This window comes from Hemitrygon akajei, chromosome 5 (genome assembly GCF_048418815.1).
Source record: "Hemitrygon akajei chromosome 5, sHemAka1.3, whole genome shotgun sequence".
In the NCBI taxonomy this organism is placed as follows: domain Eukaryota; kingdom Metazoa; phylum Chordata; class Chondrichthyes; order Myliobatiformes; family Dasyatidae; genus Hemitrygon; species Hemitrygon akajei.
In genome coordinates, this window is record NC_133128.1 from 146,332,516 (window position 1) to 146,352,476 (window position 19,961).

Consider the following 19,961-nt stretch of genomic DNA (forward strand, 5'->3'; position numbering starts at 1 on the left):
TTCCATGCTCGATGAACATTGTAGGAGTACCTGTACTACAGAACTGTACTGCTTCAAAACTGCCACAGCCAAAGGCAGTTAAATTTGGATGCCACGTTCAGACCTTGTTATTGACCTTGACATACAGTCAAATACTTGGATAAGCCGTTACTGCTGTTTACTGTGCATAGGATCTGCTTTCAATCTTGCACAGATGGAAGGAAGCAACAGTGTGCTATGGGAATGGCATCTTTCCAACAGGTCTTTAATATACTTTGAGGAAACTTGTTTCTGCATCATAGAGCTTAATTTAAAAAGGAATGTAGAGGAACACAATAGAGTTCAAATTGTTTCTCAAAGCTCAAGGTTACCATCAAGCTTTTCGGTAATTTCCTCTCATTTATTTACTGACACATACTTTGCTCAGCTTATGTTCTTCATTAAAATGGCATACCTAGAAATCATGTTGCTTAGTGCTGCTTATTAAATGCCATATGGTTGACATTTGATCTTCCTTAAAGTAACTGAATATGTGATTAGTTCTAGAATCAGAATCTGGTTTATCACTGTCTTACATGATATGAAATTTGTTTTGTAGCAGCAATACAATGAAATTGCACTAAACACCAAACTGGGCCAGGTTCTTTTGGTTTCAATTCACATCGGCTCATCTGTTGGTTTGCCAGCATCAAATGTACAACTTATGATGCCAATCATTGTGTAACAATTTTTAACTCCCTTGCAACATAAATTGGAACTTGCAGCTTAATAAAATGATTGTCCCAATGAAGGGTCCTGGCCCGAAACATTGACTGTTTATTTCCCTGCAATGATGCTGCCTGACCTGTAGAATTTGTCTAGCAGCTGGTGTGTGTGTTGCTCAAGATTTCCAGCATCTGCGGAGTTTCTTGTGTCAATAAAATGATTGTTGTTGGACATTCACAAAAACACAAGGGACATTACGTTTGATTCTTTATTCGGTAGCATTCAAAGTGCATTTCTAAAAGTAGCTCCAACACTCGTTGAAGACTGCTCATACAATAGTTCAATAGTTGCATTTAATATCAGAGAAATTGGGACCATATACCTGAAATTCGTGTTCTTCACAGACATGCCCCAAAGAATGAATGATAGTCAAAACGTTAGAACCCAAAGCTCCCCCCACCCACTTGCAAGCAGCAGCAAAGCAAGAACATGTCTCAAAGTGTTCAGTTCATTTTCAAAGTGACAATGAAAATCTATGTAGAATATAACTAATGTCTAGTTATTTTTGACTCTTTGATCATCCTATGTAGCACAAGTATGTGACTGATATGGCAGGCAACTTCAAGAGGATAGCCTAACTGGCAGAAGATGCAACAAGACCCTCTCCCTTATGGTAATCTAGGTGCTAGCTGCCAACATACCCTCTAATTTTTCTTTTTACAGCTGTGCAGACCAACTATTGCTCTAAGCAGGAAAATTTTACATGGTCTGAAAACTGCATGGCACTTTAATAAAACATTATAAAAAAGAAAACTCCAGCTGCGCAGCAACAGAGGCTACGTGCACGGGAGTATTACAGTTACTGCGTGGTCGTGCACCCGCGTAGCTTAGAGGGAACAGTGCTAGTTGCCATGAAGATTGTGGCTTTCAGGGTTGGGTTTCCAAATGCTGTGCAATGAAGTGATGGAAGTTGCATTATAATGATGCTGCTGTTAGGACTTCAGAAAGTTTCAGTTCAACAACATATTTTGAAGTGGAAACCCAAAAGACAGTTGAGGCCCAAAGGTCAGAGCTCCAGGGTCAGCATGTCCAGAGGTCAGAGGCCTGACGTCTGTGACTGCAGTACCAGGGACTGGAGGTCAGAGATCCAAAGGCAGCCTGTCCTGGGTTTGGAGGCTTGACTGTGTGTGTGAGTGGGTGGGAAATGGGCTTGTTTTGCTGTTGTTTTGTAGTTGTGTTACTGTTGTTGTTGCTTGTGTTGTTCTATTGAATATGGTGGGCATGTTAAGTTGGCAGTGGAAATGTGACACTTGTAGGCTGCCCCCAGTACATTCTTGGTTGTGCTGGTTGTTGACACAAGCAACACATTTCACTATAGGTTTTGTATACTCTATGTAATAAGTAAATAATTCTGAATCTGATATCTAATATCTAATCTCCCAATCTTCTTGCAGAAACTGATTTAGGACAATCAAATTGTTTTGGATTATATAAGTAAACAGGATCACTTGTATCAATTGGCCAGTGTTAATATAACTATACAGACACATATTGCATTAAAACAGAATCATTCAGACTTCCATTCTGACAGATTACAAATACTGATCTACGTGTATTCTGATCGAGTGCTTCAACGTTTAAATATTAAGCATATTCAATCAAAGTCTTATTTCTCATATGAGGCCCTTACCCAAGGGAAGAATCCCATACAATGTGATCAGTTGCTTCACATCCAAGAGGGAAGGCATAGGCTCGATATCTGTTTGCCGGAGTGTGGTTCCCAGGTAGTTGTACTCACCTACACATGAAACAAGAGGTACAGAACTAACCATGAAAATTGGATCAAATAAATAATCTTGTCAGTTTATCATCATGCTTTCCTTAGGTTCTTATTTGAGATATTAAGTGGCCTAATACCACATTTGAACTGAAGCATCTTTCATACCAGCTACTTAAATGAATTTTATATGTTCTACTGAATATTTGCACTTAAGATGAGACATAAGGCTGAAAGAAATCATCCCAGTTGTTAAAGATTAGCTTTATTTGTCACATGTATAAATCAAAGATGCAGTGAAATCCATTGCTTGCATCAAATACTTGCAGGGCAGCACACAAGTATTGCCACGCTTCCAGAACCAATATAGTATACCCACCCTAACCCTAACCGTGCATCTGCGGCATGTGGGAGGAAACCAAAGCACCCAGAGGAAACAGTCATCACAGGAAAGACATACAAACTCCCAACTGGCAGTGGTGGGAATTGAAATCTGATCCTACAGCTCACGCTGTAAAGCGTTGCGTTAAATCTGGTAATCAATTCAATGGCCCTGCACTTAAATCTATCAGAGATGTACTCAAGGAAATAGCTTTATTTCTATGGCATTAATTTTATTAAGCTAAGCATTCAGTGGGCCCAGTGGATATTGGCTTATACTGTATATTGTCTTTGACAAAATCTTGAGTACCTACAGCAAAATTTCTAAATCAAACTGAACCTGAGCAATGCAGTTCAGTATCATAAGCTCTAAATTGTTACCAGTGTATTTCTGCTGCTGTACGGTTGTGTGCTATAGGCTTCCCTCATATAATAAATGGAATTTGATAAAATGACATTAGTTAGTCTCTGCACTCTAAACTCAAGAGCTCTGAGAATCGAACACAGAACTATGTGGTAATCATAATTTTTCAGAGTGTTTACACATTTTACCACATGCAGGATAAAGAATACACATATGTGGTAAAATGTGTACACACTTTAAAAATTATGCTTTTTACTTCCTTCTTCTCAATCTTCTATTGTTTGTTTGATGCCAGCATTGTTTCTGGATCCAAAAATAATGGGGAAGGATTGTGTGTTAAGTTAAGCCAGGTAGGGGTGGGATTGGAGGACAGAGTCAGAAGTGCCTGGAACATCGGTGGAGGAAGAGCATACCAGGGAATCACAGAAGGAGTGGTCCTTGCAAACTAAGGAAAGGAATGGGGCGAAGACACGGCCTGTGATGGGATTTTGTTACAGCTGGTCAAAGTGACAAGGGATGATGTGCACAATGTGGAAGCTAATAGGGTGAAAGGTGAGGACTAGTGTGATACAGCTATACTGCACAGAAAAAGGCTCTTTGGCCCAACTTGTCTAAGCTGATTAAGTTGCCTAATTGAACTAGTCCTATTTGTTTGCATCTAGCCAATGTCCATTTAAACTATTCTTATCCACATTCCTATCCAGAGTTTTGAGGGGAGATTTGATAGAGGTATACAAAATTATGAAGGCTATATATAGGGGAAATACAAGCAGACTTTTTCCACTGAGGTTAGGTGAGACTACAACTAGAGGTCATGGGTTAAAGGTGAAAGGTAAAATGTTTAAAGGGAACATGAGGAGGAACTTCTTCACTTCAAGTGTGGTGAGAGCGTGGAAAGAGCTGCCGGCGAAAGTGCTGAATGCAGGTTCAATTTCAACATTTAACAGCAATTTGAATAGGTACATGAATGGGAGGAGCACGGTGGGCTATGGTCTGGGTGCAGGTCAATGGGACTAGGCAGATAAATATTTAGACATAGACTATGTGGACTGAAGGGCCTGTTTCTGTGCTGTAGCATTCGCGGACTCTATTACCTTATGCTTCTCATTTGCAAACCATTTTGTGAAAGTGGAAACAATTTCTTCATACCTTTAAAATCAGAAAGTTGGATATTCTTTGGCTTTATGAGCAGACCTTCACGAACTAGCTCTTCATAAAGGGAATCAATTGTCCTATATGAAATGAATGTTGTCATTAGTGCTTTTATACACTTATATCAGAATTACAATCCTTTTGTCCATTATTCCCACAAATTTGCCATCTTTTGTTTAATTACGCTGGGTAAGTGATCCAGACTATTATCTAAAATGATGAGAAATATATCAGATAACTTTTGATATAATGGGTTGAATGATACCTTTCAGTGGTGGAACATTTATAAACCATGCATTTCTCTTAAGACAACATATTATTGGAATTTTTTAATCACCGAATCAAACAGATGTGTTCTTTCTCTCCAGTTGTGACAATCTTTCAAAAGCAATCTCAATGTCATAACTTTATTTGCTGATGTTATTCACTTAGACAAAAATCACAGAAAAATTTGCACAACATAGGCTTTATAATAATTTCCTTATTGTTTATCTGCTGAGGAACCTTCTGAATGAATAACCTATAATACTGGCTCTTTGAGTTATGCTGAAGTTGTCATGTAGCATGATACTCTTTCTTATATCCCTAAGTGATTTTGTGTCCTTAATATTTATATGTTAATTTATTTTAGCATTTATCTATGATGGAAATATTTTCAGATAGTTTCAATGTCTATACATTATTTATTTATTTTTTAACTTAAAGAATTATTTTTGAATTCAACAGGATAAAACATTTCATGGGACTGAAGCAGTTACATCATTTCTTTTTTATTTTGTAATTATATTTAATTTTTTGGAATTAATATAAATCAACTGTCAAATTTGAAACTAAATAAACTCAGCTAATTAGTTCAAAATATAAATCAAACAATGGGACATCCTGGAAATACTTTAAACAATTGTAAAATGCCTTCGGCTTAAATATTGAAATGATTGAAACTTCGATCATATTTCATTTGGCTTTTAAAGCAAAGCTTTGATTTTGACTTTAAAGTTCAAAATTGTTCTGTTTAAAAACATTGTTCTGTTTGTTCAACATCTGATTCCCTCTATATAGGATATGCAATAATTCATCACTCAAAACTGTTGCCAAGTTTCACCAAGACAGGAGTAATTTAAAATATGCAATGTGTCCAGGACATATTGAAAATTTGCAGTCACACTTGGTGTGTTGATTCTGAGTAAATGTGCTATGACATTACATCTACACATTGTAGTCTTAGTCTATCATTGAATAATTTAAATATCACTTTGGAAACATACTTTGGTGATTCAGCTTGTTGAGATTAAAGTGAAGATTGCCATTTATTAGTTCTTTGTTTGGTTTTACAATTTTACCAGCTATTATGGCCACCACCATGTTAAATGGTAATTAGTGTAGAAGAAAAGCCTAAGAGTAATGTCAAATGCACCATGGAATAAAAGAGACTTACACTTAATGACCAAATAAGATGGTTTGCGATGCCAACTGAGGGACAAATATTGTCAGGAGACTAGGGATGTAGGGTAATGTAACTGGTGTTAATGTACAGAATTCACAACCACTGACATTGGGTTGGAGTTCACTTTAATAGGCTGTTCTGACATGATGATGTAATTATGCAAAGTACTTTTACCATGCTTGTGTTCAGTGTTTTTGGTGTTCAATAAATGAGTTGCTATGGTTTTTCTTAAACATAAAAAATGTCACGCCGTTTTATTTATGAAAACCTACATTGGTGACCCCAATGCCCCAGGTGATTCCAGAGTTATTGAACATGTCAGCCAACACAGTTTCTTAGAAACTGCTGGAGCTTCGGAAGGAAAATACCATTGCATGGTTCATACAAGCTGAGGCCCAGTTTGTGCTGCAAGAAATCATCACTGACAACACCAAACATATCCATGTGGTAGTGTTGCTCGGTAATTACATGGTTGCAAGAGTGATGAGTCTACTAGAACACCAACAGGAACATGATAAATACCGATTGCTCACTTTTTTACAGACTTTTGGACAATTGGAGTCTGATCGCGCCAAACAGTTGCTCTCCTTTCCTGGCCTCAGCAATACTAGGCAGCTGGGCCTAATGGACCACATGCTGTCTCTCCTGGGAAATCACCATCCTTTTTTTATTTTTAAAGAACTTTTCATATAGAAAATGCCCAATCAAGTTCACTGGCCCTCACCAATGCACCCATGAAGGACTAAAGGGAGCTTGCTAAAATGGCAGAAGTCTACGCTCAGCTAGGCAGCGGTGTATCATTCCTCCTACTTTCTCTACCTCAATAAGCCCAGTCAGCAAGGCCCCGAAAACAAGGACAGTCACAGCTGTGAAACAGGCGACGGGGGGCTGTGTTTTAACCACATTTGCTTTGGTACGAATGCTAGGAAGTGTCAACCGCCTTGCAGCTGTGACAGTGCCAGTGCACTGGAACATCAGAGGTCTTTGTTACCGTAGGTTCTAGCTACCAGCCTCGTCTACCTACTCTTCATTACAGACACCCATTTAGGATTACACTTCATGTGTACCTTGGGTGCTCAAGTGAAGGTGCTGCCAGCATTGCCTATTGATGAGAAGGCAATGAGTGATGAAACCTTGCTGGAGTCTGCCAACAGCAGCAGGGTTCAGACCTATGAGACATGATAGGAGACGCTCAGCTTCTGTCAGTGACGTTGTACATGGAACTTCATCCTGGCCAAGTGGCTACACCTCTGCCCATTGCAGAGTTCCTGTGTGCCCAAGGACTACTGGTCAATCTTAAGAACTGCTGGCTTGTGGGTGTCAATGATTTTGGCTCATTACCCTGCTCCCCTAGTAAGTTCCCCACAACGACTCTGTCAAGTGCATGCACCACTGCATGCAAACTTACTCGACTGCTGGGGGGGTATTCCCAAACCTCACCAAGCCCACGTTCTCCACTACAGTCACAAAACCTGGGGTTGAGCACCACATCTCTACAACCCGATTGCCATTGACATTCTCAGCCATTTCAACTCCGCACAATGTGAGAAACCTCTCCCATCAAAAATAGCCACTATTGTGGATTTCTCACTGTCCCACACTACTAAACAACTTCAGGAGCTTTTAGGCATGATGAATTTCTATCACCGCTTCATTCTGTGAGCTGCTGAGCTTATGCTTCCCCTGTATAGTGCGCTTAAAGGCAATGCCCCTAAATGTGTGCTTGACTGGTCAGTGGACATGACCAGAGCATTTGATGATACCAAACAAGCTCTTTCCAACGTGACCCTACTGGCACACCCATTCCCCAATGCATCTATAACCAATACTACTAACGCTTCAGACTACGCCGTGGGTGCTGTGCACAAATAGTTGGTCGAGGTATGTGGCAGCCACTCACATTCTTCAGTTGGCAGCTCTGTCCCCTCATGTTTGACCGCGAGCTTCTCGGTCCCCACCTGGCTGTCTGTCATTTTCATTTTCTTTTAAAGGGTTGCTATTTCACAGTGTTCATTGACCACAAAACCCTCAGACCCTTGGTTTGCACGGCAGCAACGCTAACTGGCCTACCTATCAGAGTTCAGAACTGATAAACAACATATCGAGGGGAAAAGTAATGCCATGGCTGATTGCCTCTCACGGCCAGTTGTTGAGGCTATTCACATAGGGGTTAATTATGCTGGTACTGACCGAGCTACTGACCCAGAGTTCCAGGCTTACCGAACAGCAGTCACAGGCCTGCAGTTGGCTGACATTCAGTTTAAAGAAGTTGAGGTTTCTCTCCTGTGTAATAACTCAACCAGTCACCCTCACCTAGCAAACCTGAGGCAAGCTGTTTATGACTTCATACATGGCCTCTTGCATCCACGCTAGAAGGCCTCACAGAAACTGGTTGCACTAAAGTTTGTGTGGTTTGGCCTTAGAAAGCGTTTGGACTGCAGCCAGTTTCGGTAAACCTGAATGTCCTTGGTGGATTGCCTTAAACTGGCCCACCAAGATTTGGAGGATTCTGCTACCATGCCCCTGCTGTCATCATATGACTATGAGCATATTAACACACCCCTGGATGAGCAGAGGCACGTGCTGTTCCTCCACCCATGGAACATAGGACCAGAGCCTGGCAGCTTATCTGAGCTCTGGACAGGCTCACAAAGACAGCTTTCATGAATTTTGTGGGGTGGCCTGTGCAGGGTAAAGTAATTGGTGGAAAGATTCAGAATTCACATCACCAACATTGGGTTGGGGTTCACTTTAAGAGGCTGTTCTGATGTGATGACATAATTACGTAAAGTATTCTTACTGCAGGTTCAATTGTTGGTATTCAATACATGAACTGCTCAGTTTTTCTTAAACATAAAACACCTTACACTGTTTTATTTATGAAAACCTACAGGGATAATTGCACTGTTCTTTCCATTGGGTATCTCACGTCCTCCTTTACAAATCATTGAGCCAGATCACAGTGGCAACAAACTAGTGTAGGGAGCTTCTGGCTGCCAGCAGTGAAGTTGGCAACACATTCTGGACCATTCTGCCTGCACACAATAGTACTGACATACAGAGGTAGATCAGTCTCTAGATTCAATACTAAACTGAACATTAGAACATTAGAAGGTGTTTTGACAAGAACAGGCTATTTGGCCCAACAAAGCTTGCCAAGTTCCTATTCACATAGTATGTTGAAGTAATAACAAAGTTTAGATTTGAAATTCTCTAAGATACTGCTCTCAACTACTCAACTAGGTAGGTTGTTCCATGTGTCCACAAGTTGCTGTGTAAAGAAGTGCTTCCTCAGGTTAGGCTGAAATGTCCCTTTAACCAGTCTCCACCTATGGCCCTGTGTCCTTGATGATGGATTAATTTTGAAGTAGGCAACCACCTAACATACCTTTAATGATTCTGAACACCTATCATTTCTCCTCTCATTCTACATCTCTTAGGCTAAAAAGACTTACTGTAATTGGTTCAATCTTTCTTCATAGCTCATACCCTGAGGGATGGTTCCTGAGTGTATTGAACCAAGGAGTCATATACTCTCCTTATCTGGCCCTTCACTTCTCACTAACCTTGGGTGGTGGATCTCATCCCAGACCATTTGTTTGAATAGAGTTGCTGAATTCATCAAAAAGACACATCGAGACATATAGCACAAAAACAAGTCTTCTGGGCCAACTCATCCATACAACTCGGATTTCCGTCTAAATTAGTCTAATTTTCTTGCATTTGATTCATATCTCTCTAAACATTTACTCTCTATGACTACTCCAAATGTTTTTCCAACTACAAGTATTATTGCAGCAGCTGGTAGGTCATTTAATAAATTACCACCCTCTGTGTGGAAAAAGTACTTCTTTAGTCACATAACTTTTTCGGTTCTCACTTTAAAGACGATCTTGATCCCTTAACCCTTGAATAAGGACTGTGTGTGGGTTCACCTTATCTATGTTCCTCATGATTTCATACACTTGTAAAAGATCACCCCTCAGTCTCCTATGCTCCAAGGAATAAAGTCCTACCCTGCCCAACCACTCCCTGCAACCTAGCCACTCGAGTCCTGGCAACGTCCTCATAAAATTCTCTGCATGAAATACTTGAAGCTAAGAATTTTTTTTGGTAATATTTATATTAATAGGCATTCATATTTCCAAAATTGGTGTATATTTCAAATACAATGGATTCCAGTTAATTGGGCCAGCAGTTAATCAGGACCACACTTAAAGAACAAAATCTAATCAATAAAGTAGCTGGTATTCCCTTCATTTATTTGGCTCCTTATGCCATTTTATTGGGGCAGGAGATTGTTGCTGAACAATTTACAACTAGCATCAGACATATCCACTTGCATAGCTATCAGACACAACACCGTGCTTCAGACAAACAGTTTTTAAATAGTGTCAGCTTTATGGGTTTGTGTTAAAAAAAAATCAGTGATTTTTGTAATTGACAGTTGGCAAGAAATAAGCAGTAAGAAAATTCAGAATTGTTTTACTCACTGTGGTTTCAAGTATTCAGGCTTGGTGATGCCAGAAATGGGCGAAAGTGTAAATGAAATGATTTCACTACTTGAACAAGTTAAAAACCATGAAGAAGTTGAAGGTATCAGCAATAATTTTGAATGTTACAATGAAAATGAAGATTTGGAGGATTCAATCATTGACAGCAGTGTATGAAGACAGTCCATTATTCACACTAGGTGTCTGCTCTGATTTTGTTCATTTACAGTCAAAAGAATGCAATGCAGATGATTTCTTAAGTACCAGGAACTAATGTACAGTTTTAAAGTATTGCAGTAATATTGGTAGTGTTCTAATTTATTCTGTATTTAATTTAAATACATTATTTGTTGTTTGTTTTTCTTCTATATACCTTTTTAATTATTTCCATGAAACTTCAGCTAACTGGGGCAGCTGCTTAATTGGGCCAAAATGTACAAGCCTTAATGAGTCTCAATGAAACGGAATCCACTGTACATTCATGATTATGGCTTTACAATAATTTTTAAGGTTTTAGTTTTTGAAATGTATTTTAACTATTCTGAGGCCATCAGATTCAGCGTGACATCCTTGCTTTTATATTCAAATCCTCTCTAAATGAATGACAACATTGCATTTGTTTTCCTTACCACTGACTCAACCCACAAGTTAACCTTTAGAGAATCCTGCATGAGGATTCCCGTCCCTTTGCACCTCAGGATTTTTTTAAACTTTCTCCACAATTAAGAAATAGTCCACCCTTTTATTCCTTCTACCAAAGTGCATAAGCATACACTTCCCAACAGTACATTCCATCTGCCACATCTTTGCTCATTCTACTAATCTGTCCAAGTCCTTCTGCAGACTTCCTGCTTCCTCAACAATACCCACCTTTCAACATATTTTTGTATCATCCACAAACCTGGCCACAAAGCCATCAGTTCCATGTTCCAAACCACTGGCGTAAAATGTGAAAAGAAGTGGTCCCAACACCGATCCCTGGGCAATACAACTAGCCACCAGCAGCAAAAAAAATGACCCCTTTATTTGCAGTCTCTGCTTTCTGCCAGTCAGCCAATCTTCTATCCAAACTAATAACTTTACTTCCATGGGCTCAGATCTTGATTAGGCACCTCATGTGCAGCAACTTGTCAAAGGCCTTCTGAAAATCCAAGGAAACAACATCCACTGACTCCCCTTTGTCTATCCTGCCAGTTATTCCCTCAAGAATTCCAACAGATTTTTCAGGCAAGATTTCCCTTTAAGGAAAGTATGCTGATATTGGCCTATTTTATCATATGCCTCCAAGTACCCCAAAACCTCATGCTTAATAATGGACTTCAACATCTTCCCAACTATTGAAGTCTGGCTAACTGGCCTTTCATTTCATTTATTTTGCCTCCCTAGCTTCTTAAAGAGTGGTGTGACATTTGCAATTGTCCAGTCCTCTGGATCCATCCCAGAACCTAGAGATTCTTGAAAGATCACCACTAATGCCTGCACAATCTCTTCAGCTACCTCTTTCAGAACGCTAGGATTTAGTCCATCTGGTCCATGTGACCTATCTACATACAGATCTTTCCGCTTCTCAAGCACTTTCTCCTTAGTAAAAACAACTACACTCACTTCTGACCTCAGCCACTCTTGAATTTCTGGCATACTACTGGTGTATTCCATTGAAGACTGATGCAAAATACTTACTTTGTTTATCGGTATTTCTTTGTCCCCCAAAGCTACACCTCAGTGTCATTTTTCAGTTGTCTGATATCCCCTCCTGCCTCTCTTTTACTCTTTATATATATATGAAAAAAAATTGGTATCCCATTTCATATTACTGGCTAGCTTAACTTTATATTTTATCTTTTCCTTTCCTTATTGTCTTTTTAGTTGCCTTCTGCTGTTTTGTTGCTATTACATGCTCTCGCTTTTGATTTTCAGCTGTCTTTTAATTCCCTTGTCAGCCACAGTTGTCTCACTATCTCTTTAAAACACTTCTTCTTTGAGATGTATCTACCCTGCACTTTCTGAATTGCCCCCAGAATCTCCAGCCATTGCTGTTCTGCAATCGTCCCTGCTGGTGTCCCCTGCCAATCAACTTTGGCGAGCTCCTCTCTCATGTCTCTGTAATTCCTTTAACTCCACTGTAATACTGAGAGATCTGTTGTTAGCTTTCTCTCCCAAACTGCAGTGTGAATTTTATCACAGTATGATCACTGTCTCTGAAGGGTTCATTTACTTTAAGCTCTCTAATTAAATCCAGTTCATTACCCAATCCAGAATTGTCTTTTCCCTAATGGACTCAATCACAAACTGTCCTAAAAAGCCATCTCATTGGCATTCTATAAATTCCTTTTCTTGGGATCCAGCACCAAACTAATATTCTCAATATACCTATGTTGAAATACCCCATTGACTATTGCAACATTTCCCTTTTGACATTCCTTTTCTATCCCCTGTTTTAATTTGTACCCCACATTCTGGCCATGGTTCAGAAGCCTATATATAACTCCCAGCAGGGTCTTTTCATCCTTGAAGTTTCTCAACTCTATTCACAAGCATTCTACATCTTCCAATCCTATGTCACCTCTTTATAAGGATATGATTTCATTTTTCACCAACAGCGCCCTCTGTCTACACGCCTGTCCTTTCAATACAAGGTGTATCCTTGGATGTTAAGCTCCCAACTATCTTTCAGCCACGACTCAGTGATGCCTACAACGTTATACCTCCCAATCTCTAACTGCACTTGAAGGTCATCTACCTTATTCCTTATACTGTGTGCATTCAAATACAGTACATCACCTTCAGTCCTGTATTCATCACCCTTTTTAATTTTCCCCTATGTTACACTTCAATTAATCCCACTGACTGCAACTTCGCCCTACCATTTGCCTGTCCTTTCTCACAGTCTCATTGCATGAATTTGTATTTTAACTGCCCCATCCTCAGCCCTATCACTCCGGTTCCCACCCCAACTGCCAAATTAGTTTAAACACTCCCCAAAAGCTTTAGCAACCCTGCCTGCAGGTTTTCCTTCAGTTCAGTGTAATCCACCCTTTTTGTACAGGCCATACATTCCCCAGAAGTGATCCCAATGATCCAGAAATCTAAAACCCTGCTCCCTGCATCAAGTGCTCAGCCACATATTCATTTGCCAAATCATCCTGTTCTTGTCCTCAATGGCTTGTGGCATTGGCAGCAATCCAGAGATTAATATCTTCGAGGTCCAGATTTTCAGCTTTCTACCAAATTTCCTACATTCTCTCTTCAAAGTCAATGTCTTTGATCATCAGAGATATCTATAAACAGTGGAAAAGGCCTTAAATGGCATGAGCTATTAAAAGGACATCCAGATGGTCTTGGGGGATGGGACTTCAACAATTATTGCTAAAAACACACTTATCACTTGGTGGATGCTTGCTCCAACATTGATATCAAACAGTGGCAATTGTGAAGCCACAGAAGTAAGTGTGACTGTGAAACTACAAATGTTTGTAGTGAAGAGGGTATAACCGAGGCAAAGACGAAGCTTATCTGCAATACGTGTTGTTAGTACTGTCTCTGTTGCTGTATTATGTTGAGTTACAGTATAGGCATTATACTTTAAGAAGGATGGTAAAGCTATAAAGAGTACAGAAGAGGTTTACTAACACTGTATCAGTGATGAGGAACCTCAGTTATAAGAAAAACAAATAATTTGCAAGTATTCTGCCTGGTGCAAAAATAAACTAAGGGCACATTAAACAGAGGAGTGTGGAATTAGAAAGGATGTTGAAGAAGTAATGAGAAACTATATCCACTGATATAATCAATGTACATCATATAAAGAACTAGCAACAACTATTTAATGCAGCAGGCTGTTACTGTAGATCATAGAGTCATTGAAAAGTACAGCACAGAAAGAGACCCTTCAGCCTATCTAGCCTCTGCCAAACCATTTAAAGTACATACTCCTTTCGACTTGCACTGGGACCGTTACCTTCCATACCCTTATCCATCCATGTAACTCTCCAAACTTCTCTTAAACATTGAAATTGAGCTTGCAAATGTAGGGTTCTCAGATTATTAACTGTATGTTAACTGTTAACAGCCTATATAAAATGGCTTCTCTGTAGAGTTATAATGAAATGGCTTCTTTGTGGGTCACTGATGAGGTAATGCTCTGTTTAGTTGGAATGTTTGGGTTATAATTATTGACAACAGAGCAACTAACCAATGGTAGTAATGTTGTTCTATCTGTATGTGTGGGAACCTGAAGTGAGTGCGCGGGTTTTTCAGGAGGAGAACCAAACAGGAAGGAGCTTCGATAATTGAGCTCCAACGGTTGTGCACAAATAGTTTAAACTCTGATAAGTTTTGGTGCATTTTCTTTTTATGTTGTATCGCTATTAATTACCTAGTTCTAATAAGATTTATAAAGTGTACTCTGTAAACGTACATGGTGTGCAGTCTGATATTGTGTGTGCAAGTTTGTACCAGTGTGCATTTCACAGCATCCATGCAAACGGGAGACACAATTTGGCGGGTGGATGGATTTTCGCCTAGACATACATAGGCCAATAGCCTGGGTGTTACACAAACACCACTTGTGCTGATAGTTCGTGCCACGCTCTTACGATCCTCTAAGTGAAGAAGTCTCCCCTCATGTTCCTCCTTAAACATTTCACCTTTCTCCCTTAACCCATGACCTCTGGTTGTAGTCCCACCCAACCTCAGTGGAAAAAGCCTGCTTGCATTTACCCTATCCATACCCCTCAATTTTGTATACCACTATCAAATCTTCTCTCAGTCTTCTATGTTCCAAGGAATAAAGCCCTAACCTATTCTATCTTTCCTCATAACTCAGGTCCTCCAGACCTGACAACATCCTTGTAAATTTTCTCTGTACTCTTTCAATCTTATTTACATCTTTCTTGCAGATAGGTGACCAAAACTGCATACAATACTCCAAATTAGGCCTCACCAATATGCTATAGAACTTCAACGTAACTTCGCATCTCCTGTATTCAGTACTTTAATCTATGAAGGCCAACATGCCAAAAGCTTTCTTTACAACCCTATCTACCAGTCTCAACAAGGTATGGACCTGTATTCCCAGATTCCTTTGTTCTACCACACTCCTCAGTGCCCTAATGTTCACTGTGTAAGACCTACCCTGGTTGGTCCTACCGAAGTGCAACACCTCGCACTTGTCTGCATTAAATTCCAACTTCCATTTTTCAGCCCATTTTTCCAGCTGGTCCAGATCTGGCTACAAGCCATGATAGCCTTCCTCACTATCCACTACACCCTCAATTCCGGTGTCATCCATAAATTTGCTGATCCAGTTATCCACATTATCATCCAGATCATTGATATAGATGACAAACAACAACAGACCCATGCGGCATCCACTAGTTTCAGGCCTCTGGTCAGAAAGGCCACCATCTACTACCAGTCTCTGGCTTCTCCCACAAAGCCAATGTCTAATCCAATTTACTACCTCATCTTGAATGCCGAGTGACTGAACTTTCTTGACCAACCTCCCAAATGGATACATTTTTTGAAAAATACTGTTAGAGGACAAAATTAAAATTGGTTTAATTAATTGAAAATAGATTATTTAACTTTTACTGTCTAAAATAATTGTCTGATTGAGATAAAGTCTTCTTAATGCTCGAGGAATATTTTTTGAGAGACGGGATATGTAACGTGTTTCCAATTGAATTGATACCTGTTAGCAGTCAGATCTTTTCCTTTCTTCTTCTTCTTCTCTTTCTTGGATTTTTTCTGCATGAAACATAGAAACGGAATGAACTCTCAGATTTGAAATTACTCTTGTGCATTTGTATGTGTAAAATGAGTTAAATCAGAGGTTATAGTGTTCATCGAAAGGAAAATCAATGTCTAAAATGTAACAGTGTAGAATTACAAAAATTGGCTCGCAGTTGATGAGTAGTCAGATCAAATTTCACAGTGTGAAATTATTCAGGGGTAATTACCACAATAACAAAAACATAGATCATTGAACAATAAAGCAGAGGAAAAGGCTCTTTGGCCCACCATGTCAGTACTGATCATGATACCAATCTAACTAATTCCATCTGCTTCCTTTCATTTCCGGCCTGCTAATGTCTCTCTCTATACACCTCTTAAATGTTGATATCATATCTGCTTCTACATCCCTTTACAGTGTGTTCCAGGCACCTATCACTCTCCATGTAAAACAAAATAATCTCACAAATCTCATTTAAAATTTCCTTGTTCCCTTTACAATTAACCCTCTAGTATTGGACATTTCTAGCCTGGGAAAAGTTCACCACCTTATCTATGCCTTTCAAAATTTTATATATATATATTTCTATCATATTTCCTCAGCCTTCAAGGTTCCAGAGGGAACAATCCAAGTTTGTTCAACGTCTCCTTACAGTTAATACTCTGTAATTCTGGCCACATTCTTATGAAGCTTCTCTATCCCCTTTCCTGAGTTCCCATATCCTTCCAGTTGACCTGTACACATACTCCAAATGTGATGCAACTAAAACTTTATACAGCTGCAATATGATCTCCTGACTTTTACACTCCATTCCCCAATGGATGAAGGCAAGCACATGCTGTTCATTTTTTAACTACCCTATCCCCTTTTATTGCCACTTTCAGGGAGAAATAGATCTGCACTCCTAGATCCCTCTGTATGTTAAAGCTCCTAAATGTCTAAAGGCCATTTACTATATACAATTGATTCCAGTTAATTGGAGCACATTGGAACCTGTACATTTTGGCTCAATTAAGTGGCTGCCCTAATAAGACAAATTTTCATGGAAATAGTTAAAATGGTATAAAAAGACAAATTATACCACTTTTAATACTACTACCGTACTATAAAATTGTGCATTATTTCCTAATAATTATCAATGCAGGAATTAATCCTGTGTACACTGCCATGTTCTTTTGATTGACTGTAATTGAACAAGAGCAGCGTAGAGACCTAGTGTAGATCATGGACTGCCTTCATACAATCCTTCTGATAATTGCATCCTCCAAATCCTCATTTTCATTGTAACATTTATGATAACTTTTGATACTTTCAAATTCTTTGCAGTTCCTAACTTGCAGAAGTAGTGAAATAGTTTTTTTGACATCTCTAAGCTTGAATGCTTGAAACGCAGTGAGAAGAATGGTTCTAAATTGTCACTGCTCTTCAACCACAAACACATTATTTAACGCAAACTCGCACTATTTAAAAATTGTTCACTCTAAGCACGGTGTAGTGTCTAATGGCCATACAAGCACACACAAATAACACTAGTTAGAAACAGTTTCCTACCCCCAATTAAGTGGTTTGAGTTTCCCAAATAAACTAAGAGAATCCTGGCTATTTTCTTAATAATTTTTTGTTCTTTAACAGTTGGCCCAAATAAACGGCTACCTTGACTAACCAATGGCCTAATTAACTCGAATCCACTGTACTTTCCTCTTGCATTTGACTACACAAAGTACAACACCTCACATTTGTCAGTATTAAACACCATTTGCCATCTTTCTCCCAAAAAGTCCAACTGATTTATATCTTGTAATATCCCTTGATAAATTTTCTCACTTTCCACCGCTCCACCAATTTTCTTGTCAACTGCAGACCATTTGCAGTTTCATACAAATCATTGATATATTTTACAGATAACAAAAATCTTAGCACTGAAGCTTGTGCAACACCACTGGTCACAGGCCTCCAGTTACAAAAACCACACTTCTATCCTATCACCCTTTGTCTTATATGACTAAGCCAATTTTAGATCCAACGGACCAATTCACTCTCGATCCCATGTGACTTAATATTCTGGAACAGCCTAACATGAAGGACCTTGTCAAATGATACACAAGAGTTCATGTAGACAACTTCCACTGCCCTACCCTTATTGATCATCTTTGTTACTTCTTCAAAAAACAATCAAATTTGTAAGACAGGGCATCACGTACACTAGCAACCTGGATTTGATTCCGTCCTTGGATGTAACTTGTGTGGTCTTCACAACTTCTCCTTGTAGCTGTTTAGGTTTCCTCCAGGTACACTAGTTTCTTCCCACATGTGGAAAATGTGTTTGTAGGTTAATATGCTACTGTAAGTTACTCATGGCGTAGGTGTGCACCATGAGAATTGATACCATATTAGAGAGAATGTGATTGGGGAAAGAAGTAGGGGAATGGAACTAATATGTATGGTCAGATCACCACTGTTGATTCAGAGAGCCATATAGCTTCATTGTGTCATGAAATATAATATAAATGTGAAGCATACAGATAGCAGCCAGTCACACAGCACATTCATTAAAATGGTACATAACCGAAGTAGCAACTGGTATATGACCAATCATTTAAGAATTTGATGAAAAAGGGATACTTAGGCATAATGAACAAGAGAAAGTCTGCAGGTGCTGGAAATCCAAGCAACACACACAAAATGCTGGAGGAACTCAGCAGGCCAGGCAGCATCTATGGAAAAGAGTACACTCGACATTTCAGGCCGAAACCCTTTGGCAGGACTGGAGGCAAAAAGCTGAGGAGTAGACTTAAAAGGTGGGGGGAGGGGAGAGGGAAACGCATGGTGATAGGTGAAACCTGGAAGGGGAGGGATGAAGTTGATTGGTGAAAGAGACAGAAGGCCATGGAAGAATGAAAAGGGGGAAGGAACATCAGAGTGAGCTGATGGCGGGCAAGGAGATAAGGTAAGAGAAGGAAAAGGGATTGGGAAATGGTGAAGGGAGGGTGGGGGGTGGGGGTCATTACTGGAAGTTTGAGAAGTCGATGTTCATGCCATCAGGTTGGAGGCTACCCAGACAGAATATAAAGTGTTGTTCCTCCAGCCCAAGTGTAGCCTCATAATGACAGGGGAGCAGGCCATGAATGGACATATCGGAATGGGAATGGGAAGTGGAATTAAAATGGGTTTATGAATAATGATCAAATCTGTGCAGATTGGTGATAATATCTCCGCCTTGCTGATGATCAACATTGGTGCACCTCAGGGGTGTGTGCTTAGCCCACTGCTCTACTCTCTCTATACCCATGACTGTGTGGCTAGGCATTGCTCAAATACCATCTATAAATTTGCTGATGATACGACTTTTGTTGGTAGAATCTCAGATGGAGACAAGAGGGTATACAGGAGCGAGATATACCAACTAGTATGGAGGGATATGGTCCAGGTGCAGGTCAGTGGGATTAGGCAGAAAATGGTTTGGCACAGCCAAGAAGGGCCAAAAGGCCTGTTTCTGTGCTGTAATGTTCTATGGTTCTAGTGTAGTGATGTTGCAGCAACAACCTTGCACTGAACATCAGTGAGATAAAAGTGCTGATTGTGGACTTTAGGAAGTGTAAGACGAAGGAACACATACCAATTCTCACTGAGGGATCAGAAATGGAGAGAATGAATAGTTTCAAGTTCCTGGGTGTCTAGATCTCTGAGGATCTAACCTTCCCCCAACATAATGATGCAGCTATAAAGAAGGAAAGACAGCGACTATACTTCATTAGGAGTTTGAAGAGATTTTGGTATGTCCACAAAACACCCAAAAACTTCTATAAATGTACCACGGAAAGCATTCTGACAGGCTGCATCACTGTCCGGTACGGGGTGGGGGTGTGGGGGGCGGGGAAGGGTTGCTACTGCACCTCTGCACAGGACCAAAAGAAGCTGCAGAGAGTTATAAA

General features: G+C 39.7%; 1 protein-coding gene across 2 annotated transcripts in view; it reads right to left on the reverse strand.

Annotated features, from left to right (window-relative positions):
* Positions 1 to 19,961, reverse strand: part of LOC140728281 (dynein regulatory complex protein 11-like) — a 184,387-nt gene that overhangs the window by 46,777 nt on the left and 117,649 nt on the right. For both annotated transcript variants that reach the window (XM_073046777.1, XM_073046778.1), the window contains exons 12-14: positions 15,988 to 16,043; positions 4,356 to 4,438; positions 2,375 to 2,482 (exon numbers count right to left, since the gene is read on the reverse strand). In XM_073046777.1, coding sequence (XP_072902878.1) covers positions 2,375 to 2,482; positions 4,356 to 4,438; positions 15,988 to 16,043 — 247 coding nt within the window. The remainder of the gene's footprint in view (positions 1 to 2,374; positions 2,483 to 4,355; positions 4,439 to 15,987; positions 16,044 to 19,961) is intronic.